Genomic DNA, 26838 nt, shown 5'->3' with positions numbered 1-26838 from the left:
ACAATGTGAAACTACTTCACATTTTTAAAGCAGTAAAAACTTAAAAATGCAATTAGTGTTTTAGAAACAAATTTGACAGAATCTGTACAAACCATGTCCAGTCAGAAATAGAAAACACGCCTGGTGCTTTTCTTGCCGTGAGGAGATGAAACAGATACACAGGAGCTACATTCAGATTTTTTTACAAAGAAATTTTACCTTTAGTGAAGCTCCTATACTCTGGGTATACACAGAACATCCAGGCTACTGATGGATCTGTGGGGCTTCCTCCTTCCAAAGAGCAGGACACATGTGAAGTAGTTAGGGTTTACCTTTTGTGTGTGCTGTAGAGAAAAGGAAATGAGAAAGCCAGGGCCAAACCACAGTGGCTACTCTGGACCTGTGAGGTGGCCTGAGAAGTAGGCTTGATTGGCATCTGGGCCTGTCTGGACTCTGAGAGGCAGGCAGCAGGAGTTTCCTCACGGCATGCTTCTCAGACCCTTGCCATCCTCGTGCTGTGGCCCTGCAATGCCACCGAGCTCTGGCCACCCTCTACAGCAGCAAGCCACTCCTCTGCCTCCTAAAAGAAGCACAGGAGCTTCCTCCAGAGACGCCGCCCAATGTACCCGCGCTCTGTGGTGAAGAAACACAGAGAGGTTTCGGTACAGGCCCGTGATTCCTCAAACAGCCCTTCAGCAGTGTGGCCCTCAGGAGCAGTCAGCACTAGCCGGCCTAATTCTACATCTATTTAGTATATAAACACACATACAGAAGGAGATATGGACAGCATGAACAAGGAAAAGGGTTATAAATCACTCTGGAGAACACGTATGTGCACACCTACTGAACAATCAGTGCTCAGACTGACATTCTAGGAGACAGCCAGGAACACAATGAAAAATACAGCATCAAGGATATCTTCTAAAATAAAACTAACTGGTAAAACTGAATAGCATGACGTAAGAGCTATGGGGAGGGCCTGAGATTCCAGAGGTGGCACGGCAAGGAGTCTCACTGCACACCGACGGTGAGCCAAGCCTGACAGTGACTGTGCAGAGATCTGTGGTGGGGACATCGCAGGCGTGACGGGCAGACCATGACCACGGGAAGCACTGACCTGATACATACAGCCCAGGAAGCTGTTACTACTGCAGCAGGATGCGTAGAGCAGGACAGAAGCCAGGTGAGGGTGAGACCACAGAGGGGACAGTGGCAGTACTGGGACCGGGTAGGAAAGAGTCTGGACTCCACCATAATAATGGTCACAAGGTTCAAGTGGAAGGAGACCTCTATGGAGCAGCTGCAACAGGGACGACCCAACTCCCTTATCCCCTCACGAGACACCACTCTCCGTCACCCGTCATCAAAGCCAGGCTCTCACCACAGCAAGACCTGGGCAGGCCGACAGTGGGAGAGGAGGGCTGGCCGGGAGCGGCAGGACACCCTGACAGTTGGCACCCACACAACAGGCTAAGTTTTCTGCCAACACTATCACCACCAAGGGCAGAGACATTTGCCACGTGTGGATTAGGGTATGGTGGTACAGACCTGGATTCCAATGAAGAGATTGCTTTTCTGCAGAGCCTCTGTGACAGAACAAAGGTAAATACTGAAGTACACAGACACCATCTTAGGCTCAGGACAAGGCAGAATTTTCCAACTCTGCAAAGAGCAGCTGCTCTGGAGCAGACCCATGACCATGGCTGGCAGTGCCTGAAAACAGCCGCCCAAGGCAGAGGCTCAGAGCAGTTCCATGCCCAGATTACCAAAATGGACTCAAAAACACAAATCACATGATCGCGATTGTACCAGTAGATACAAAAAGCCCTTGGAAAAAAATCAGCCTTTCATGATACGTCATGAAAAGAAGCTATGAATGGACACAGCACACATCAACATAATAAAGGTTATGTACAACAAACCTGTAACCAATTATCATGCTAAATGAGAAGACAAGTGTGTCCACTCTCTACTCCAATTCAATATAGAGCTCAAAGTTTTAGCTACAGTAATAAGACAAGAGAAGGAAATAAAAGGGATACAAATACAAAACAAGGGGAAAAGAGTTCATGTACCTCCCTTTGCAGATGATATGATTTTATACTAGACTACCAAGAACTCTTAGAACTGACACATTTCAGCAAAGCAGCAGGTAACAAAATCAGAACATGAAAATCAATGGCCTTCCTATATACCAATGGCAAATATACAGACAAATCAGAGAAGAAATGCCTTTCACAACAGCCACCTGTGTTGGCTAGTTTTGTTTTGGGGAGGTGTTGTGTTACATTTATTTATACTGTGGAATATTTGTTTAATGATGCAAAGATGTGTTGCATTCTTTTATGTTGCATTTGTTTAACTCTGTGAGGCTGTGTTACTTTGCCTGGTAAAACCTTGATTGGTCTAATAAAGAGCTGACTATCCAATAGCTAGAGACGAGAGGGACAGGCAAGGCTGCCAAGCAGAGAGAATAAACAGAAGAAGGGGGTGAGCAAAGGAGAAGGACGCCAAGGGCCAGTCACCTGGCCAAACGCCAACCACGGAATATGAAGGAAAGAAAAGTTATACTATATGGAAATAAAAAAAAGGTAAAGCCCAGAGGCAAAAGGTAGATGGGATAATTTAAGTTAAGAAAAGCTGACTAGAAATAAGCCAAGCTAAGGCAGGCATTCATAAGAAAGAGTCAGTCTTCATGTGTTTATTTGGGAGCTGGATGGCAGGACCTCAAAGATTAAAAAGAAAAAACTACAGGGAAGGGAGGTGTTTGTTTGTTTTGTTTGTTAGTTTTGTTAACTAAACATGAGAAGAGGGAACCTCAACTGAGAAAACACCCCCATCACACTGGCCTGTAGGCAAGCCTGTGGAGTCATGTTCTTGATCCATGACTGATAACTGATGTAGAAGGAACTTGGAAGAAAGGAATGATAAAAGAGATAGAAGCATGGAAAGCAAAATCTCCATCAGGACCACTGGTACAATATTTTGACTTAAGAATCTGTGGCTCTGGTCAGGGAGACTAAAGAATTAGCTATGATAAATAAACGATCAGTATCACTGAAGTGAAACGTCTGTTTTAGTGGGACAACTGTACTGACTAGCCAAGGCTGAGAAATCAGATGTGATTAAGAAGAGACCAGCATCATTGAGGCAAAATCTTCCAAGAGTACTTCTTCGAGGTCAGCACAGAGACACTGTGTCCAGGGTGGCCAAGTCGGCATCTCATGCTAATAGCAAGACTTGGCAATGTGTAGAGTCCTTCAGGTAGGGCTGGTTTGAAGGCATGGCACTAGATGGCAGGGTTAGAGCCCCTGAAAAGAGGGTGGAAAAGGCAGCTGATGAAGACGCAGCCTCAGCTGCAGCAAAGACCCCAGTATACTGGAAATATCAGCACCATGGGGAGACTGCCAAGGACAGCAGCAGCTGTGGAACAGAACCAACCTGAACTTATGAGACAAGTTATGTGAGCTACGGGTTTCAGTGCCCAAGAGGTGAAGTTGCTCGAGCCCCTTGTAGCCCAGATGATCATATGTGGGTCGCAGACATCAAGCACTGAAATTTTTACATTGTTGATGTTGGTTTTGCTTTGATTTATGATTGTTCCCTAGTTCTTGCCTCTTGGAGTAACAAACAACATAACATTTACTATTATTATTATTATTATTATTATTATTATTATTATCATTATTTTATAGGATCCCACAGTTGAAAAACTTTGGACTTTTAAAGAAACATTGGGTTTTTAAAGAAAACTTAGACCTTTAAGACTGTGGGACTTTTAAAGACAGAAAAACAATCTTAAAACACATATGAGAACAGAAAAGACCATGAGTAGCCTAAGCAACCCTAAACAACAGAAGATGTTGGGAGTTACCACTATACATAATGTCAAGTTGTACTACAGAGCCACAGTAATAAAAACAGTATAGTACTGGCACAAAAACAGGCACATGAACCAGTGGAATAGAAGAGGGGAACCAGAGTTAAGTCACTGCAACCATAGCCACATGACTTTTAACAATGATGTAAAAATACTCATTAGAGAGGAAAATGGCATCTTCAACAAATGGTGTTGGTCAAAATGGATATCAACATGTAAAAGAAAGAAACTAGATTCTTAGCTCTCATCCTGAATAAAATTCAGCTCCGTATGGATCAAGGACTCAACTGAAGACCAGATATTCTGAAACTGCTAGAGGAAAAAGTAGTAAGTAAGCTTCAGCATATAGATATGGAAGGGTAAGGATTTTTCTGATAGGACTCCAATAGCATAGGAAACAAGACCAGCAATTGATAAATGGGATCTCATAAAACTAAAAAGCTTCTATACAGAAATGGAAACTGTCAATCAATGAAAGAGACAGCCCAAGAACAGGATAAAATCTCTTCCAGCTACACATGTGACAAAGGATTGGTATCTAGAAAACACAGGGAATTAAAAAAAAAAAACAAAAAAAAAACTAACCATCAAGAGAACAAACACCACAATTTAAAAACAGCCTATGGAACTAAACAAAGAATACTCAAAAGAAGAACTACGAACAGCTAGTAAACAGTTTTAAAAATGATTAACATCTCTAGTTGTGGTAATATTTTGTTGTACTCTAGTAAAATTTGCCTGAAGATCAGAGGACAGAACAAGCCACTAGGTTAAACATAAAAGCCAGACACCTTTAATCCTAATACTCAGGAGGCAGAGATCCGTCTGGATCTCTGTGAGTTCAAAGCCACCCTGGACTACCTGATATTGATCCAGTCTAGGAGAGAAACAGAGCCAGGCAGTGGTGGTGAACACCTTTAATCCCAGTACTGGGGAATCACACGCCTTCAATCCCAGCACTAGGAAGGAAATAACATGGCTGGGCGGAGAAACATATATAAGATGTGAAGGGGGAGGAACTAAAGCCTTTTCGCTGGACCCCTTTTAGCTGAGGAAGCCTTTTGGCTGAGGACTCAGAAGCATTAAGTCAGAGATTCCTGTAAGTCAGAGGATTCGTGGAGTTGGTGAGGTGAGATGTGGCAGTGGCTTGTTCCTTTGTCTCTCTGATCTTTCAGCACTTACCCCAATATCTGGCTCCGGGTAGTTGTTGTTTTTTGTTTTGTTTTGTTTTGTTTTGTTTTAATTAAAAGACTATTTAGCAATTCCAGCAACATTTAGTCACCAGAGAATAAGGATTAAAACTACTTTAAGATTCTATCATAAATGGCCATCATCAAGGCTATAAGTCTCAACAACTAGCTGCATGGGGAAAGAAGAACCTTATACAGTGTTGGTGGGAATGTGAACTTCAGCAATCAGTCTGGAAGTTTCTCAAAACACTAAAAATAAGAGTTATGATATGACCCAGCTATACCACTGGGTATATTTATACCCAAGGCCCTTAATACTCTACTACAGATACTTGGACAACTATCTTCATTGCTGCTCTAGTCACAAGAGCCAGGAAATGGCATTAGCCTAGATGTCCATGAACTAACTGATGAAAGAATAATAAAAATGTGGTACATAAACTCAACAGAATTCTACTCAGCTGTAAAGAAAAATCAAGTTATAAAATGTGCAAGTAAATGGACAGAACTGGAAATAATACTGAGTAAGGTAACTCAGGCCCAGAAAGACAAATGCTACATGTTCTTTCTCATATGTAGATTCTCAGTCCAGCTCTTCAGTTTTGTGTTTGACCTGGAGTACCTGTAGACTCTACAGTGTGGAAGCTGGGAAACTACAAAGGAATATAAGGAGGTGGGTGGGGCACAGTACGCAAGTGCAGACAGCCAAACATAGCTGAAACAGGACAGAGAGTGGGCATACAAAGAAGGTTGAAGCACAAAAGGCAGAGGGGCGAGAAAGAGAAGTGGGCAGGGAGGGAAGAGTAACCGAAATGAAAAGCATATGAAACAGTTATGCAGACATCTACAATCTTGTAACTCAATTAGAAATATTTTTAAAAAGTTAAAAGGCAAACAGCTTATATGGGTAGACAGTGCTGTTCCTAGAATCAGTGCGTCAATAAACAAAACTCCCACTGCCAGGTGTGGGATACTTCTGTATGAGACGCTGGTCACAGAGGTCCCACTGGCTTCGAAAACAATATGAGCTCCTGTCATTCCTCTTGGGTGCCCACCAGAACCAAATAAAAAGGATCTGCCTACTGCTGAAAATATGACACACCTTGGTAGCAAGATACAGACAAAACAGGACCTACACTGAGTCTTCAAAAGACCAGCCTGTCAACAGTCAGTCACGGATGAGGGAGAGACTCGGAGGGCCCCTACCCTTCCCTGCTGAACTACAGGCTACCAGTGGACTTTTGGTGAGGGACCGTAATCACTTTCATTTGTGTATCCAATGGTGAGTCCACTGAGTTCCAAAGGATAGTTCCAAACCCGTGATTACACAAACAGCCCCTATTAAACTCAGTAGATCACAAAACAAAAGGAAAAGACATGAAAGTAGGAAAGAAATTTGTAGAGAAGAGGGGTGGACAACAAGGATCAGAAGGGAGATGGGGGAGCAATCACAATACATTATATCCATGTGTAAAATAGTGAAAGAACAACTTTAATTAATAAAAAGTAAATGCCAACAAGCACAAGAACCTCCCTGAGCCCAAAAGGCAAGGGTGGCTTTCAGACGGATACAAGGGACATGAAAGGCACAGACCACCAGACTAATGCAGGGGTATGAAAGGCACAGACCACCAGACTAATGCAGGGGTACGAAAGAGGCACAGACCACCAGACTAATGCAGGGGTACGAAAGAGGCACAGACCACCAGACTAATGCAGGGGTACGAAAGAGGCACAGACCACCAGACTAATGCAGGGGTATAAAAGAGGCACAGATCACCAGCGACACAGATTCCTGATGACAATTTTAGCTTCAAAAGGAAGACTGGCTATAGCTAGTTATAGGACATTAAGTAAATAAAAATTCAAAAGTCCAGTGTCACACTAAACATGAACAGTTTTAGTCCACCATAAAGGGTATTTCTTAATTGACCAGCAGTAGCTGAAGGGAAAGAACTGGGTGCTTACCTGCTTCTGTGGCTCACAGTGGTAAGAGAACATGCTTTACAGAAAAGTTCAGCCAACAAATCTAAAACTAACGCCATAACTTTTAAAAGTTAACATTTTTCTAAATTCAAACAAAAAAATCTGATTTGGACAAGGGTCATTAGGTGGATGGCAGTTCACCAGGTGGAAGAGGATTAGGGTAATTATGTTTGAAAAAGAATGCCTTCCCAGTGAGGAAACACAATAGTCCTCTTAACCAAATGATGAAATTTACTGATAGGGCAGCCTGACACATTTACATTATGTGTAATATGACACATAATGAAGTTCCATTTTCCTCTGTACCATATACTCACCAAAAATATTAAACTTGAACCCAAGCAGATCTACACTAGACTTCAAGTTTAAGAATTCATAAACAATCCCAAAAGGGAACAAGCAGGTGGATCAGAAGAGGGTATGCACTCTGAGCCTGAGTTTCCTCCAGCCCTTTCCTTAGTTTCGGGAAGTGTGGCAAGCAGCAAACACTGAGACAGTGCAAATATGAGAAAAACTGGCTTTGTTGTAGTCTCACTCTGTAAGGCAGTGGCATCCACCCTGTGACAGTTTCCAAATTCCTGGGAGAGGGAAGATTTGGAAGTAAGAAAGGCAGTCTGGAATACGGTCGGAAACGAGGAGGCAAGCCTCCTCTAGAGTGAGAGAAAGGCGGAGACAGAGCCAGAGCGACTGTGCTGGCTGCAGTACCTCCCAAGTCCTGTGCAGGCAAGGAGAGAGCCGATAAAGGACCAGCTGGGAGGGGATTCCTAACTCGGATACACAGCAGTTTCTCTTCTCTACAACCCACCAATTTCAGAAACAAACGTTAACTCAATTTCACCTTTCCTGGAGAAGAGGTTGCGAAATGTACTGCACAGGTAGAAAATCCCCCCTCCATGCATGTCAATGTGAAGCTGATAGCCTTGCAGTCCATACTCGGGGCTGTCATCCACAAAGGGACTATGAGGAGGCAGCACATAGGGGCTGAAAAGCAATCAAAACAGACAAATCTGTCAACATCACAGACTAAATACTTGGTTGGAAAATACTCCTAAAAATTATTATCTATTCAATTCACTACCTCCCACCAATGACACACTATATAGGAGCCCTAATCATCTTCATACTGTGAACTCAAAAGAACTGTTCTTTGTTGTTCTCACCAACTTCTACAAAAATCAGCACCAATATAGAGTTCCACGGGCAGCATTCAGACCACCACAGTGAATGTGATTGAGATCTACCCTACAATAGTAGTTCTCAATGGCCAAAGACAGAGGCACCCAGCAGAAGGTTCGCCAACACAGACCTACAGGCCAGGGAATGAGGCAAACACTCAAGCTAAAACCAACTAATTATTTCAGTAAGAAAACCTCACCATGGAAGGGAACATACTTAAAAGCATTCAAGAGCTTTACAGATATTTAAAAAGTGAGTAAGGGAGAGACCCGGGGGAAAGGTGCAGGGAGACAGAAAAAAATGCTCCCCACCTAACAATAAGCTGAAATATTAGAAGACACCCACAGAAGCAGAACAGAGTCAACCAGAGGGCCAAAGGTCTGTACATTTTCAAAGTCCCAAACTTCACATTAAGTAAGAGAACTTGAGGAAGAATGGCAGCATGCTATCAAAGCAAAGCACTCCTGCCTCTGTAAGTAATACTCTACCAGGTATAAAGTCCTTAAACTAGAATAAATCAAGCAGACACATATTCATAAATAATACAATTATATTAGCAATAGCTAAGAGGTCAGTCATGTCTGCTGTCTTGTGTCTACTGGCTATGGAATACTTTTATAGCTATTGTTAGACTATTAAGACAGACCTGACTTCTATCCTGACCACACATAAATCCAATTCACCCACATACAGATACATACAGAGTGGCTGAGCCTAATGTGCTTCTCTCCACAAGGCGATGAAAATGAAGATTTGCCATGACAAAAGCCAGTCCGTCCTCCTTCTGAAAAGTTAATTTAAAAGAACATAGTTTTCAATAGAAGTATTTTAATTTTCACAAGTTCATTGTGAAAATCCCAGCTTATCATCTTGAAGATACATGCATTATTATCGCTAGTAAAGTGTTACCATAAGACTTGTATACAATAATGAGAGCTGGATCATGATTCACTCAATATGCAGAACATGTAGTTACAAAAGAATTAATGCCCTACACATGTGAAACAGCAAAATGCTCTATTCTATACAATGATTTCCATGTTATTTATATGTATACATAAATAATACATAATATGCATATACCCATATACGTGTATACATATAGGAGTGTGTGTGTGTGTGTGTGTGTGTGTGTGTGTGTGTGTGTGTGTGAGAGAGAGAGAGAGAGAGAAACAGAGAGAGACAGAGAGAGAGAGACAGAGAGAGAGAGACAGAGAGAGAGAGAGAGAAAGAGAGAGAGACACAGAGAGAGAGAGAGATGATTTCAGGTTATTTCAAACTCTTTTCAAAGATAAAGACAATCTGATAAGACCCTGCAGATGTCTGGAAAATTTCATAAACACTGAGCATTACTGGATAATGCTTCTCCTAGTTAGCTTCAGCTGTCAACTTGATACATCCCAGAATTATCCAAGAGTCCCACCTGAGAGACTGCTTGGATCTGACTGGCTGTGCGCCTGTCTGTGGGGCATTTTCTTAACTGCTAATTGATATAGGAGGGCCCAGCACCCCTAGGCATGAGGCTCTGGACTATCTACGATGGCTGGCTGAACAGAGGCTGGAGAGCAAGCAAGCAGCCTTCCTCTGTAGTTCCTGCCACCTAGTACCTGACGTGACGTCCTGCCCTGACTTCCCTCAGTGATGGGCTGTGACCTGGTAATGTAAGATAAAATAAACCCGTTCCTCACCCAAGCTGCTCTTGGTTGTGTTGTTTATCACTGCAACAGAGATCAAGCTAGAATGATGTTTCTTTTGCAAATAATTGCTTTGTTTGGCAAATGCAGTAGAAATGACTAATTTCACTTCTTCACTTGCCCACTAGGTTAAATGGCAGGAAATGTGGTTATGGAGGAACTGATGTTTACTGCTACAGTATATACGCCTGAAAATGCCACTCTGTAACCAGATCAAACAGACCAAAAAGGACCCATAAGTTTAAGTCATAAAATGCACAGTACACCTCTTCCTGCTTCGTCCTCAAATCATAGAGAGAGAGAGAGTGAAAAGGGCAGAAACAATGACTATGACGGTCAGCTGATAAGGACAAGAGGACGATGCTGTAGAAAACTGAAAACTTGATTCTGTCCCGTCACTGTACAGAGATACACTGCTACTCTCAACCAATCTGCGAACTGCTCCCATAAAAGAGCCAAGAGCCAAAGCCACAAAACGAAACCAATGTGGATGCACAGAGGTGCACCACACTACCCTGCAAAACTGAACAAATAACGTGGATGCACAGGGGTGCACCACGTTACCCTGCAAAACTGAACAAATAACGTGGATGCACAGAAGTGCACCACACTACCCTGCAAAACTGAACAAATAACGTGGATGCACAGAGGTGCACCACACTACCCTGCAAAACTGAACAAACGTGGATGCACAGAGGTGCACCACACTACCCTGCAAAACTGAACAAACGTGGATGCACAGAGGTGCACCACACTACCCTGCAAAACTAAACAAACGTGGATGCACAGAGGTGCACCACACTACCCTGCGATCCACCAAGTGACTAGAATATAGCCCATGAGAACCTTCTTTTGAATTGCTGGTCAGGTTAGTATAAGGACTCCCAAAAGAATACAGACTATTGCTGTTGCCTCAGTTGCCTCTCAGAGGTTGAAGGTAGACCCCCATTGATGAATATACTGCACACTTAGGGTACAGGTTTCAGACTGACTCAGATGACTCAAGCTGGATCTGACCTGAAAGCCTCGTTCCTGTGGTCTAGCTTCTGTGGTACCAGAAAATACTATGCAAGCTCCCAAGGGAGAGACACTAATTATCCCACCCAGCTGCAAACACCCATAAACCACAACAATGGCCAGCACAGTAAAGCGGTACATAAGTGGACTACATGTAAGCGGCACCCAACAGCTGCTCACTGAACTTAAGGCCACTCAACAGGAGGGAAATCCTGCTTAGCACTAGAAACCTAGCCAACTTCCTAGGGCTAGTGAGGTCATGGGTCTCAGGAAAGAATCTACTGTGGCCACTTTGCTAGACCAGCGCAATTCCCTACTACATCCTAAATCTTATCCTGATAACCAGAAGCAAGCACAGCTACGACCCCTTATCAAAGATGCTTCTCTGTAGAGCAAATGGAGACAGACCATTACAGAAATCCACAACTGGACGCAGTGCAGAGATCAACAGGTGGTTTGGAGCTCAGCCCCAAAGGAAACATTTACATCACACCTCCCGCATCTGTGGCTGAGGGAACATTGCAGAGAGGATGCATAAAGACTGTAAGAGTCAGAACATGAGTAAGTTTGCTCTCAGACAGTCTGTCTGAGAGATGACTGCATAAACAAGACCCAGACAATAGCATGACCAATAGACATGCTAACACAGATAAGGGAAACTGTCACACGGTCCCACACCTAGACATAGAACTACAGGCAACGAATGAGTGCTGAGAGACAGAGAATTATATCCTTTCCTAGGGTTGAGCCCCCTAACTGGTTATCCAATAGTAAGCCCTAAAACTATATACACACAAGCAACAAAAATGAACTCAGCAGGTTGTATTTATATATGTCTGCATACATATAGACGTGTGTATGTAACAATAATGATAGAAAGAGGCTATCAATTTGAGAGTGGGATGTAGTGGTATTTGCTCCACCCATGACCTTGGGTTATATGGCCCAAAGGAGGCGGTGCTTCCTGCCTGTACGTGACCTCCTATAAGGAGCTGGAGAAGGGTCACATGCCCCTGCTCCCTGCTCCTGCCTGTGAAGTGGATTCGCTCCTGATCAGACCAGAGGATGACTCCGCTGTCTATTCCATTCTGTATTCTTGAGTGTATTTCCTCAATTTATATCTTAATAAGTTCTGTTACACATTTAATAGACTCACGTGAATTGATAGTAATAGTGGGAAGAGGCATGAAAGGGGTTGGAAGGAGGAGACCTGTGAGTGGCTGGAAGGAAAAGGGCAAAAGGGGAAGTGATAACTCCATTTGAATTAAAAGTCAAAAAAAAAAAAAAAAACCCAGGTCAGAACTCAGCCTGGCCTAGTGAAACAGAAACACACAGATCAAAGGAATAACTTCTTAGACACTTGACACTGAAGGGCAGAGTATGTCCCATGTCACATCCACAAATCAGAAAGATTCTTAGAGACCTCCATGTTGGGCATGTACTATCAGAAAGTTCAGCAAAGAAAGACTTGAAAGGAGAGTGGAACATAGACTTACTGGGAGAAGTGGGGAAGTGCCCTGACATGAAAGAACTAACTGTCAGTAGACACAGGAAGGCAGAGAGGTGCCGTCATCCAGATCAGCACAGATGCTTCCGAATCTACATTCAGTCTCATATACAGCAGTGTGCCAACACGGACTGTGGAGGGAAGGACAGTCCGTGTGTGAACTCCATCTTACATATATAACAGTGTGCCAACACAGACTGTGGAGGGAAGGACAGTCAGTGTGTGAACTCCATCTTACATATATAACAGTGTGCCAACACGGACTGTGGAGGGAAGGACAGTCCGTGTGTGAACTCCATCTTACATATATAATAGTGTGCACACACAGACTGTGGAGGGAAGGACAGTCCATGTGTGAACTCCATCTTACATATATAACAGTGTGCACACACAGACTGTGGAGGGAAGGACAGTCCGTGTGTGAACTCTATCTTACATATATAACAGTGTGCACACACGGACTGTGGAGGGAAGGACAGTCCGTGTGTGAACTCCATCTTACATATATAACAGTGTGCACACACGGACTGTGGAGGGAAGGAAAGTCAGTGTGTGAACTCCATCTTACCTGCCACAGCCCCACCAGGAGGCCAGGATTTAGACAGAATATCCGGACAAGTCTGTCACAGCCAACCATGGTAGACTTGCTTAAATGACTCAGATCATACTTTGCAATTAACGACAGCCATCGTGGTCTTGGAATACCATGCCAAGAGAGAAGAGAGAGATGTGAACTTTCCAATATGCCTTGTTGTCAAGTCTCATTAGTGTAACTAAAAATGCTTTTGAAGAGCAATTTATACACACTAACATGCTCAAACCAAGGGACATGATTATGGAGCCTTGTACAACTGAGAGGCAAATACACCAAGTTTCTTACCCTACTATGTTTTTCTTCCCCTCCCTCTCGCTCTTCCTCTGAGAGCAGATGTGCCTTTTTTCCAAAGTTTTTGTAAGGCAGGGCTGAGAAACAGTGAAAACTGAAATATTAGAAAATAAATTTAAGCTGGAATCATGACTGTTTTCATGAGCGAGCCACACAGAACTGTCTTAGTGCTCAGTTACTCAGACGTACAGGAGATGCCTTCACTATGTCCCCATTAAGAGGGAATGCTATGGACAAGTACAGTGCATGGCAGGCAACAACATACGGCTCAGGAAATCAGAAGGAGCTGAGATCTCAATGGCTAATCAGCAGAGCCAGAGCACTAGGCAAAGGCCCCACCATCCTGGGACACTGCATCTGGAATTCACTTCCAGGAACTAGTACTCAAGACAACCAGTGATAAACATGCAGATACTGAGTAAAACAAAGCAGGGTCACCTTGGCACTGTTTCAAAGCAGAGGAGGGCTGTAGGGCAACAGAACCAATCTGCAGCTCTATGTGGCAGGACTCTAGCACTGTGTTCCTAGGAGATTTTTATGCTAAGAACAATAACTAGATAGCAGAGCTGGTTGGTGAGATTTGTGACATATTAACTAAAAGTAGACACATGAAGAACATGCCTGGAGGATGAGGAAGGCAGGACCAGTGACTTAAATACAAACTCAAGAAAACTCACAGGGAAACCTTAGCTCCAGCCGACAATACTTTACAACATCAGAGACTGAGTCCCAACACGTGAGACACCTGCTCAGAGGGAAGGCCAGAAAATTCAAAGACAAAATACCAAGACAGCACAGCACATCTGACAGATGCTCAACAGCTGGCAACTGCTGCTATCACAATAGGACAGAAAGAGGCAGCGAGGTGGAGACAGCAGAGAGCCTCTTCCCTTCATCTTCAATACACCAAAGCTTGGAAACACGCTCAAGTATGGCTATGGAAATATTAAATAGACTCTGAGGACAAACTAAGTCCTCATTCACCTTAGCTTTACAAACCACAGCCATGGCCACTGAGGCCTCTGAAAACATTATGCAATCATTCTCACAAACTTGGAGGGCATAGGACTACATGAACTTCGAAGAGAACACTAACAAGAATGACAGCTGAGAGTCCATCTAGAAAGGTCTAAGATACAGGGAAATTATTTGCAAATAACTTTTGATATTCCCAGAAAAATTTCATAGAAGAAACAAATACAAGCGTAAGTAAAGGCACAGAGTCCCTCCTGGCTATCACAAAGATACAGACAAGGATCATCCCTCGTGATGAAAGCACTGGCTTACAAACTGTAGAGAGACCCATCAAAACAAATTCTCAAAACACACTTTCAGCTCTGCTTACCACTGCCGATCAAGGGCTGGCCCACAGAGTTTAAATGGAAATCAGTTACATTAGATTAACGTCCCCCAATGAATTCCAGCAGTCATTACCATGTAGTAACTAGTACCTGATCTCGGTGGCAATTTCTGGGCACATATATACTTTTAAGTGAGTTCTACAATTCAACATAACGTGAACTTCAAACCCATAGTCTTAAAAGATTGTTTTAATTAATGTTAACTTGTACCAGTACCTATAAACAATAATCCATGATACACCAAGTAACACATCATCCTATCAAAACAGTGCATTTGGTGTATTCCTACCCCAAATATAATTTCAGAATGTATATAACTTACCTACTATATTAGAAAAACTTAGAAGTTCATCATACAAATTTCAGATTTATCCAAATCTGAAAAGTATCACTTAAAAAAGTAACTGTGTTGTCAAAATATATCTAGTAATCTATTGGGGAAAATAATCCACGTTTTCACACTGATAATGTTCTCAGAACACAGCAAGCATGGGCAGCAGTGAGAGGCCTGAGTATGACCACTAAGCAGCCAAAGAGCTGGGACACAGAGAAGCCAACAGCAAGCCCACGCCAGGGAAACCATGAAATAACAGCATCTCCTCATAGAGACGGAGATGAGAGGGACCCATGACAACTGTAGTAAGCACAGACAATAGGAAAATCCATGTGGAAAATGCTGCTACAAAGTCAAAGACACCACACAGGAAGGGGTAGGACAGACAGCAGCACTACAACCACGGAGGAGGCGAACTCAGCACGGCACAACAGTTTGCTATAAAAACTGTTAGCCTGCTTGGGACATAAGGATCTACACCTGCCACAGTCCAGCTTTTCCAGGACAATGGTCACTGATGAATGCAGGATATGCTGGGAGAAGCAGCTGTGAGCACTTTAGTGTGTGTGGACTCGGGGGAAAGCCACCTAGCGGCAGGATGAGTGTTCTGGGGGAACACGCATCTGACCTAGAGGTTCGCAACTGAGTCTCGTGATCTTCACCCTAACGCCATCAGCATCATACCAATTTACAGGTGTGAAGATGGAGGCAGTCAGGTGCACATGGCCACACATCTAGTAAATTCAAGAGAAAAATCACACAGGATGAGTGATAATTGTATTTATAAAGGGTTTAAACTAAAATCAGTATATTATTACTGAAGAATATGCACGTTTATATCATTTGTTAAAACAGTTAAAAGTAAGAATGTAGAAAAGCCACACATCATCTAAAAAACTTTTAAAACTGGACTCATTTTTTACTGTTATAAGATTCAAAGAATTTATATTTAGACCTAAATGTGACAAGCCCAGTATCTTCTGTTCCATAGCAATGCAGAATGATAGGAAGGTCTTGGAGATACAATCAAATTAAAATACACTAGTGGTGTTTTTGAATTACAAAGGAATGCCAATTAATATTCAGGTCCAGAAGTCCTTGCCAATGTGCTACTGAATTAGTACTTACCCATTTGGGTCAGGGGTTTTATACCGGTCCATAAAAACTGGCGTCACACCACACAAATCCAGGGTGGACAACGTGGCTAGACATGGCCAATTTTTGCCATACCACACAACAGTGACAGACGTATCATTTAAGGAAAGATCAACATGTTGCACGATGTGTTCCTTTCCACTTTTTTCTCTTAATATAATTGCCCAACCTAGGCCAGATAGTCTAGAGAAAGAAAAGAAAGCTCAAAATGCCTTCAAAGAAAGAACTCTAGATCAACACACACAGTTCGCATGTCATTTCCATAATACCTGCTTCTTTAAAAGACAAAATTTAACATCCTTGGCACACTCCTGACATATTTTCATTTCACCCACAGCACCTTCTGAACCTTTTTCTCCTCCTAGCAAATACTCCCTGAGTATCTATGATGGTCCATGACCGGCAGTTCAGACAATGGAAGGGCATCTTCAACACTCTAGCTCTACTCCATATCATGAGGCTGTTTCTGCTGTTTATAAAAACGTGAGCCAATATCAAAATATTGTACGTTTTAAAGATGCAAAAACACACACAAGAGAAAACTATCAGAGATAGTCCCATCTAATATAAACTGCCTGTCTAGTCTAGGAGTGTAGCTCATGGGACCCATTTCTCTAGCATATGTAAGATCCAAGTCTAGGAGTGTAGCTCATGGGATCCATTTCCCTAGCATATGTAAGACCCTGGTCTAGGAGTATAGCTCATGGGATCCATTTCCCTAGCATATGTAAGATCCAAGTCTAGGAGTGTAGCTCATGGGATCTATTTCTCTAGCATATGTAAGATCCAAGTCTAGGAGTGTAGCTTATGGGATCCATTTCCCTAGCATATGTAAGATCCAAGTCTAGGAGTGTAGCTCACGGGACCCATTTCCCTAGCATATGTAAGACCCCAGTTTCCATCCTTAGGCCTACAACTAAGTAAAAAGCCTGCACATCCCTGGTACATCTAAAACCCCTGGAAATGACAACATCGGGTTAGAAACGGCAAGGTTCCGTGGTTCTGTCCAGGAGCCACTGGAGCGTCCAAGAGTAGCCTACACACCTGAGGGCCTCTTTGGTTTTCACTGGAAGACCTGTGTAGGGGTTGACAGGTTTTAGAATGTGGGCTAGTGCTGCTTTCACAGATGAGATCTGCTTTGTAATATATTCTTTCTTCCAGTACCCAACTTCCTTATCCTCAACTGACAGTACACTCACAGACGTGGCTGTCTCCTCCACTGTTTTAACTTTCCAATGTGATCTTTTTGATGAAAATGCAGCTGAGTAGATCTTGATCCAAATAAAACTGGAAGAAAGGGATAAAATAAGCAATTTAGAGACACTGTAAAGTACTTGTAACAGCAATATATTACATTAGAGATACATAATAATTTTTAATTTTCAAATAGGCTAATTCCATCAATAATTTACATGTCTTCATGTGTACAGTGGACCACAGTCTGAAATGAAATGTTTTAGATCCACTATCCCCAAAAGCACATAAAAAAGAGAAAAGCCTATTTCCAGAGTCAGGTTTAAATTTAAGACTTCCATGTTATTTGGGATCATCTAAATACTGTCTTCCTGCAAGGTAACTGAGTAGGAGTTCAATCATACAAAAATCAACACTGCACACAAATACAAAATGAGCAAATACCATTACACATTTGTGGTGACATTTTATTTGTGTTCTAACAAATAAAACTCATCTGGGGATCAGAAAAGAGAACAGCTACTAGATTAGACATAGAGGCCAGATAGTGGTGGCACACACCCTTAATCCTATCACTCGGGAGGTAGAGGTCCATCTGATCTCTGTGAGTTCAAGGCCACACTGGAAACAAAGCCAGGCAGTGGTGGCACACACTTTTAATCCCGGGACTTGAGATCTCATGTCTTTGCTTGGGAAGGACATAGGCCTTTAATCCCAAGAAGTAATGGCAGGAAGCAGAAAGGTATATAAGGCTTGAGGACCAGGAACTAGAGGCTTTTAGCAGCAGTTCAAATGAGACCCTCAGGGGTGAGGACTCACGAGGCTTTCAGTTTGATAATTCATGGACACAGGATCAGCTGAGGAGTTGGCGAGGTTGGCTGTGGCTTGTTCTATTCCTCTGATCTCTCAGTTTTCACCCCAGTATCTGGCTCCAGGCTTTTTATTAATAAGACCATTTAGCAATTCATGTTACATACATTCATTTTGCTTCCTATCTTTAAATTTTTAACAATGCACATGCCCTTATTTCAAAAAGGTAAAATAGTGAAAGTCATTAAAATACAGCAGCAACAGTTAAATTTTCCTGAGCACATGTCAACTGTTATTTAAGCAATTCACACACATTAACTCATTTAGTCCTCCCAATAAACACATGAGGTAGCTACTGTTTTTATCCCCATTGTACAGATGAAATAATTGCAGCCTAGACTGGTGCAATCAAATGTGCATATACACATGAATACACACACATTTTCAATGACTCAAAAATTATCTATATTCATTCCAGAATTATTGCCAAATGCTAGCCACTAGTTGATGTAGATAAAACTAAGAATTTCTTGCACCTTTTAAAGTTAAGAGACAAGAACCTCCCTTCCCAATTAAAACATGTTCCCTTTGGATGTGAAAACAGTAGAGGACAGCCTTAATGAGATCAGAGGATTTACTATGGGTTCCTCACTTAAAGGGCAAAACAAGAACATCAGAGATATATTGGACCAGTCATTTCAGAACTAGATTATTCATTACTATGACCTGAAGAAACTGTAAAAATATGGATTCCAGACCACCAAATTACAATCTTGCAAAGCATTAAATTATAATCTTCACAAATACAGAGTAAGAATCCAAAGTTTTGCGTTTTCCCAGCTGACTGTGAAACTGTCTTTCGTGGACTAGCGTCTGAGAACCACTATAGAGAATGTTCCCTGTCTACCACGCTCCAAGAATATAAAATACTGCAGCCTGTCTGTCATTCTCCACACCCTTAATCAAACCAACCTGCATTCTTTATCTTGATGTTTTTCCTAACTATTGGCAGGTTCTACATAGAAATCAATATTAGCATGGTCTTTGATATTGATTAAGAGAGAACCCTAAAAAGCCAAGAAGTGGGCACAAAATGCTCAGTAGATATTAGGAGGACTCTAACTCTCTCCACACAAGATGAAATTCTAGGTGCAGGCCAAGCTCACAAAGAAAAATAGAAGCAATAGCTTCTCTTTATTCATAGATGCCTGAGAGCCTAACTGAGGGGCCTCTCTGATTCCCACAGTAAGGCCTTCACATGCTGGCTCTCTCTCCTCCCCTCTCTCACTCTTCCCATATTTCAGGTATATTGGCAGATTTGATAGGCAGATTTGAGAGGAAGAGCTAAGTCAATTTAACAGGGCCCCCTCCCACTTTTTTCTCTATGATCTCCATGACCACCAGTAGAGAGTACACCATCTGCCCAGGACCAGGTAAAAAGCTCTGTGAATGAATGAGTCTATCACGCTCGGGACCCTTAATCACAGATCAAAATTTTATTCTACAGATCCAATAGTAATAGGCTTTATCTTCAGTATATGCAAAGAATATTCTGTATCTTACACTCATAAATGCAAATGTTTGAAAGTACATGACCATATAGCATTAGACACATCATTGTCTAATAAGTAATAAAACTAATTCTCTTAACTTTTAGGAAATGGCTAAAATGCCTACTAATTTTCACGATTTCTATTATCACATATAACAGACGGACACCGTATTCTCCTTACTTGTCACTGGCCAAATGATAAAAGCGTCTGCTCACACATCCAGTGCACAGCAAGCTCACAGCATCCAAGTAGGAAAATATATTCAGCAAGATTTCAGAGGGCATTCTGAGAAAGCAGGGAGAAAATTAAAACAAGTTAACCAACGCTGAATCTACAAATTACCCAGAATACCACTGGCTATGCATCTCTAACGAGAGGGCTACAAACACATTCATCTCTTTAATAAGCAAACTGTTCTCTCACCCTCAATTAATTTCTTGATTGTAATTTTCTGGTTATTATCACTCTCATGGCATAGACCAATTTAGACATTATAAAACACAGAGAACTGACTTTTTCAGCATGTCAACCACATCTGCACACCCAAATCAACAGGCAGCACTTCAATGAGTCCATCACGGATGTATATTATTCTCTGCTGCACAGCAGGAACTGGAGGATGGGAACACATTCTCACCATGAATAATGCTGCTAGAAATGGAAACATGAACTGTGTTCATACCTAACCTGCATTTCGGGTTCCCATTCGCCAGCCTGCTAAATGTCCTCACAGAGGGACACTGACTGCTTCTTCTCTAGTTCAAAAATACTTCAGGCCTCATAGTGTCTTCTGAAGGGCTTCAAGTCTAAATGAATCACATTATAAGGTATATCAAGACTCCTTCTACTTCCATAGTTGCAGAAGTCTACACACACCACAAGAATCGGCAGCATGAGCAATCAGGAATGGGCCTCCAAGCACCTGTATCAGCATCTGGCTTGAAGGGCAAATGAACACAGAGCTTTGAAGATTGTTGCAAGAGATGGGAGAAAGAAAATGCAGGGATAAAGAACTAAAGAAAACAGTTTGGAGCCAACTTAAAATGGCTTGGTCAGTCTCTACTTGTGATTTTAGTAATTGAAATAATTTTATTTATTAATAGAATTCAATGATCAAACATTCATAGGGAAATATTAGTCCTAAGACTCTGAAAACACTGAGAAAAAATCATGTGGATCGTTAGAGGAAGCCAGCTAGTTCTACTCGTATTTGATACATGTCACCATGTGAGTGCTCAAGGCTTCTGCAAGAACAGGCAACCTCACCTCAGTTAAATCTTCCCTGCCCTCCCCCTTGAAATCTCTTATATTCAGAATCAGTACGTTAGACACACACCTTCAGTGAGAAATGAGAGACAACAAAACTGAGGGGGGGAAGTTTTGGGCACTGTGCTGGCTGGTTTTATGTCTACTTGACACAAGCGAGTCATCCGAGAGGAGGGAACCTGAACTGAGAAGATGCTTCAGTAAGACAGGGCTGTAGGCAGGCCTCTAAGGCATTTTTTTCTTTTTTTTTTTTTTTGGTTTTTCGAGACAGGGTTTCTCTGTGTAGCTTTGTGCCTTTCCCGGGACTCACTTGGTAGCCCAGGCTGGCCTCGAACTCACAGAAATCCGCCTGCCTCTGCCTCCCGAGTACTGGGATTAAAGGCGTGCGCCACCACCGCCCGGCGGCATTTTCTTAATTGTGGTGATGGGCTGAGACCTCAACTGTGGGTAGTGCCATCCCTGGACCTGTGGTCCTGGGCTCTACAAGAAAGCAAGGTGAGCAGCCAAGGGAGCAACCCAGGAAGCAGCACCACCAGCCCCATCCCCCACATGCCCATCCCCCACACCCCCATCCCCCCGCACCCCCATCATCCTGCACCCCCCACAGCTTCTGCATCAGTTTCTGTCTCAGTTTCCAGCCCAGTCTGAGTTCCTGCCTTGACTTCCCGCAATGGACTAAGATTCCAGACATGTACGCCAGATCAAGCCTCTCCTCAAGTTCCTTTTGGTCATGGTGTTTCACCACAGCAATAGAGACGTAATTAAGGCAGTCACTGTCAGGACTATCCACTGCATGTCCTTTCATATGTTAATTGTTTTATAAAAGTTTGTTCCTATTTTTTAAAATTATTGTAATTCAAACAAATTTAGAGTTGATCATAAAGACATCTCAGAAAGGTATGGAGTAACTAAGAATTTAAGTGAACAAAATCCCATTCAAGTGAGGCATTAAATAAGTTTCACCTTCTTATCTGCCAGAATTGAACATGGGGGAGATGTGTATCTTGATATCTATACATAATATATCTTGATCCCATCTACCCATCACTGTTCCAAGTCCTCTGAATAAGTGACTATAAGTGCTCAACCATTACTGAGACATATCTATGTAAGCAGCTCCACCCCCTCGCAAGGCTCAGGGAACATGCTAGAAGATGGGGGAAAGAGTGTAAGAACAAGAGGATGCAGAGGACTTCTGTGAAATGCTGTCATGTAGACATGGCATGGCTGTTGCTCAAACTCACAGTAGCCCTGGTTACCTACACAAGACCCATATAATACATTCATACTTACTACTTAATGAATTTGTTTCCCAGCTGGAACAACCAATGTTTACACCCACACTGGGTTACTTTCTAGTGGATTCTAATTACTTCACATAAGTCACTGGAATGGAGATAAGGAATGATGAAGAAAGAAAGGGAATGACTAAGTGAGAGACAGGGCAGAACCAAATATGTAACAAGAAGCTCTACTTCAAACGAGTGGTCTTCGCTAAGAAATCCAGCTGATTTGTGTATGTTCCTTTTCAATACTATGGTGACAGTAGTGGTATGAATGAGAATTGTACCCCACAGTCTCAGGCATTTGAAAACTTAGTCCAATCCAGTTGGTATCAATATTTGGAAAGGCTTACGAGGTGTGCTCTTGCTCGAGGAGGTATGTCACTAGAGGCAGGCTTTTCGGGGCCTTGCCCCACACCCAGTTCCCTCTCTACTTTGTACTTTCGATGTGAGCTCTCAGCATTCTGCTCCATGGCCTCTAACTCTCTGGAGCCACAAACAAAATAAACGTTTTTATAAGTTGCCTTAGTCATGGTGTTTTATCAGAAGAACAGAAAAGTAACTAATACAGTGACTAAGCAACAAGCATGTCTCTGTCCCTACTGTACACAATGAATCCATCCCAATACTCTTGCACACATCATTCCCACCCTTACACCCAACCCATTTCTTCAGAGAACTCCCACTTCCTTCTGTCAAACCACTGTTGCCCTGGATCCCCACTCATGTCCTCAAAGCCTTCAGTCCCTCTTCATCCATCCAGGCCTCCGTCTTCTCCATCATCACATCAGCCTTGGAACTGTGACCAAAATGTCTCATCTTCATATTTATCTGCTGATCTAACCCCACCTTTCCCCTTCTCTAGCTGCAGCACAACCTCTGCAATACAACTGGCTGCAGAGCTTCTAGGAAAGAAAAACAACAAAAGAAAATAGACCAACTTGTCTCTACTTACTGCCTCTAAGCCCACGCCTCCTCTTTTCTGTTTCTTATACTATAAATATAAAATGCAAAACAACACAAGAGTAAGTGGTCGGCCCTCTCCTTCTATAACACTCTTCTAGACCCTCCCCTCTCACAGGTCCTCCCTGGATCTGTGGTTGCTTCTCAGTGTCCCAGTACATCTGGGCTTCCCCATAAGACAGTGTCTTTGTTCTTGCCCCAAACCCCCAAGCGATCCAGGACAGCAGCACTGGACCTGTGGGGTCTCTGCAAGCTCCTTGGTCACCAGCAGGACTCTCTTCTGTACCTCCCACATCCCTGGAATTCCTCCACATCCCTAGCAGCAGTACCTCCATTCACACATCTGCTGGAGCCAACAGTTTGGGGTCCCACCTAATGTCTGTTGACCCCTCAATGACATCTATTTTATATATGAATGATGTCAGTTAGACCTCCAAATGTCCAAACTTGCCTGTCTCACTATCTCCCTCCTCCTGGAACAGAGAGACAAAGAATATAAACAAGATACTTTAAAAGTCCAGCTACTATCAAGGGCCTGGCAGCCCCAAATCATGGGAGCCTGTGCCTATCCCATCACACTAGCTACCTGGTGCCTCTCCTACAGGAAGCCCGCCCACCTCTGCACCTCTGGGCTCCCACTCTGGTACATTCTTCTCCAAGCTCTTTAATCTCAACTTTCACTTTCCACTTTCAAAGTCACCTCCCCAAGGAAGCCTCTCCTACTACCCGATTTTATTATTCTGGGGTATGAAATTCACTCATTTTCTTGACAGCATGCACCTCAATTTATAATTTTTCACTTAAAAAATCTCTCTCTCAGTAGGCCATCAGCTTGTAGAAAATACATGTAAAAGCTCACCATGTGTCCCTCAGCATCAAGTACAGCATCAGATTTATGTGACAGATCCTATTCCCAGCGTAAAGGGTTTTAAACATAACTGGTGTCCTTAATTATCTCTTTTGACTTCTATATGTAAAAAATATACTAAAATAAGTACATTGAAATGTGCATATAAAACATGGTATTATTGGCAGAACTAATTATGATACAGTATTAAATGTCCGATTGTGAATTAGTTTTGCAATACACAGGGTCTTCAGGCTTTGCATCCTGGGGTAAAATACCAACGTGGCAGGGCTCCAAGGGATGCTAATTATGTCAATGTATCCCATAATGGTATTATAACACACATCTATAGGCATCTTAAACATCAGTTCACAATTTTTTTAAAGACTGAACGGATTTTGGTTCCAATGGTCACAGTACAGACCTCACAGTGACAAAGAGTTCCAAATATCTGATCTAAAAAACCCCATAGGCTCATACAACTTTAGAAGAAACATGATCTTTTGGCTTTCCATAGGTCTTTATCTACTAAGAAGTGAATAATTAGGAAGAACAATTTAACAGAAGGAAAATTCAATGTACCTGTCACCTTTAGAAGTTGAGTTTCATAAAACTAGTCTAATAAGAATAATGGTGACAGGCTCATGACTCATGTCAAACTCCGTGTTGTACATTCTTCCTACATAACCCTATTCTTAGAAAGCTCAAAATAGTAACTTGGTATATGCTGCACTATAATTTTCTCTAAAAAAAACCCATGCCTAAAGCCCACCACCCCATGAGAAGCAGGCTACGTACCTGTCCAGGGATATAAAACAGATGGAGGAGGACTTCTCGTTGGGCTGGTCATGTCTCGTAGACTGCCTCAAGACAGATGAGCCTCTGGCAAGTCTAACCCCAGAACCCTTTCTGAAAGCAAAAGTGAGAAATTCAAGTTATATAATTACCAAATGAGGTGAATTATCTGTTCCCCTCTACAAAATTCTGAAGGATCAATAAACTCCAAAGATTATTCAATGTGAAACTTCATCTCTGGAAGTAAAGACAGAAGGAGAAAAGAATGGAAGGGACAGAAGGAGGGGGTTCAAATCAAGTGTGTGGTAGGTAAACAAACCTAAAGTCTGCACATACAGTGCAGTACTGGTGCTCATTACAGACTGCCGGCCTGTCGAAGGGGCGTTCCAAAATGTACGTGAGGGAGACAAAAGGGAACGATAAACATGTTGCTCTAGTTTCACGCTGTTGCTACAACAGTATGTTCTAACCAAAACCAATTTAGAGAGAGGGCTTATTACAGGCTATAGCTCATCAATGAGAACAGAAACCTAAGGAGGAGCGTGAGAAGCAGAATCACAGGGCAATGCAGCCTGCTGGCTCACCACAGGCTCAGGCTGAGCTAGCTTTCTATGGCCCAGGACCACATACCCAGGGAATGGTGATGCCCAAGGTGGGCTGGGCCCTCCCCCATCAGTTAACAGTCAAGACAATCACTCACAACCATGCCAGAGGCCAATCTGATCTGGGCAATCCCCAACTGAGATTCCCTTCTCAGATGGTTTTAGGCTGTGTCAAGCTAACAAGTAAATCTAACTAAACCAGACATATTGAACGGCCAGTTTCATTAATATAACAGAAACCTAATGAAGGTAGAATCTATACATTTTTAATAACTTCCTATCTGTGAGCTAGATCTGTCAACACAACCTACAACTTTGTTGATCTTTGAAAAGAGTTTCAAAAGATAGCATTAACTATCCTTTAAAGGTTTAACTATCCTTTAGTTAGGCACAGAAGTACCTATATCGAAAGGTTTCCTACATTTTAATATTGTATATCCAATAAATTATATTTTAATTGGCTGTCTTTTTAGAGATGCATAAAATAATGCATCTTATAATTTACAGGTTTTTAGTATTGATGAAATAAACATACTCTTTCAAAGTTCCTAAAGCAAGTTTGTATTAGGGTCAGTCCTGAAAACAAGTGAGGCTCACTAGCAGACTGGAGGAGGGCTGAAGGAACAGGCAGTCACAGTCCACAGAGCCCAGTTTTAGGAAGTAGCCCCAGGAGCTCTCCTAGTGGACTCTATTGCTCTTAGGAATGCCTAGAAACTACTTCTTTGAGCAATGTACAACACACATCCATCAGCTACTGATACAACTCTACACTCTACATGCTATTTAAGGTGCAATACAGAGTACATATTACCCATTTCTCATTCACCAATGTTTAACCACCCTCAGGATCAACCTGGTATTTGGAATAACACCAAACAAAGGACTTGATTAGAAGCAAAAATAGGCTGTGCTAAGAATTTCAATGGAAAGCTAATTAACTCTCTGGAAGCTGATATACCAAATGGGCCATAAAAGATGCCAATTCTCAACTCCAAGCACATCCTACCATTAGAAGCACAAGCAACAAAGGGTCCTTAACCAAAGCCTCAGTAGACCGAGCAGCAATGTAGCCTGTTAGCTTTTGCCAAGATAGCACACCACAATATGTATCTATCGGTAATCGTCAAATCCTCCACAAGTCCCCAGCTGCCTTGCTCAGCGAGCAGCATTCCTCTAGACTTCTGAGCAGCCGCACAATGATTTTTCTCCCCTGGTTAGCAACAAGCAGAGTGGCCTGCACATGAGAAGCTCCCCATAAATACTAGCTATGGTCTGCACCCTGGCAGCCTGGCATGAGAGGGTGGATAAACTCTCCCAGAGCCTGAGGGTAACAACACACACAGTAGAAACCGCAGACAGC

The 26838-nt window shown here is 42.5% G+C and overlaps 1 protein-coding gene across 2 annotated transcripts in view; it reads right to left on the bottom strand.

Annotated features, from left to right (window-relative positions):
* Fbxo15 (F-box protein 15) overlaps positions 1 to 26838 on the bottom strand; it is a 56842-nt gene that overhangs the window by 24189 nt on the left and 5815 nt on the right. The window contains exons 1-8 of one of the 2 annotated variants that reach the window (XM_059246592.1): positions 24880 to 24991; positions 20405 to 20528; positions 19903 to 20007; positions 17210 to 17452; positions 16139 to 16348; positions 12998 to 13124; positions 8913 to 8995; positions 7874 to 8016 (exon numbers count right to left, since the gene is read on the bottom strand). In XM_059246592.1, the coding sequence (XP_059102575.1) occupies positions 7874 to 8016; positions 8913 to 8995; positions 12998 to 13124; positions 16139 to 16348; positions 17210 to 17452; positions 19903 to 20007; positions 20405 to 20415 (922 nt within the window). In that variant the 5' untranslated portion in view covers positions 20416 to 20528; positions 24880 to 24991. Of the gene's footprint in view, positions 1 to 7873; positions 8017 to 8912; positions 8996 to 12997; positions 13125 to 16138; positions 16349 to 17209; positions 17453 to 19902; positions 20008 to 20404; positions 20529 to 24879; positions 24992 to 26838 lie in introns of those variants that run through there. The other variant, XM_059246591.1, reaches the window with a different exon arrangement.

The sequence above is a fragment of the Peromyscus eremicus genome, chromosome 19, assembly GCF_949786415.1.
Source record: "Peromyscus eremicus chromosome 19, PerEre_H2_v1, whole genome shotgun sequence".
NCBI classification, from domain to species: Eukaryota; Metazoa; Chordata; class Mammalia; order Rodentia; family Cricetidae; genus Peromyscus; species Peromyscus eremicus.
Note: the sequence above shows the minus strand (reverse complement) of the source record. Positions and strands in the feature narration are given on the sequence as shown.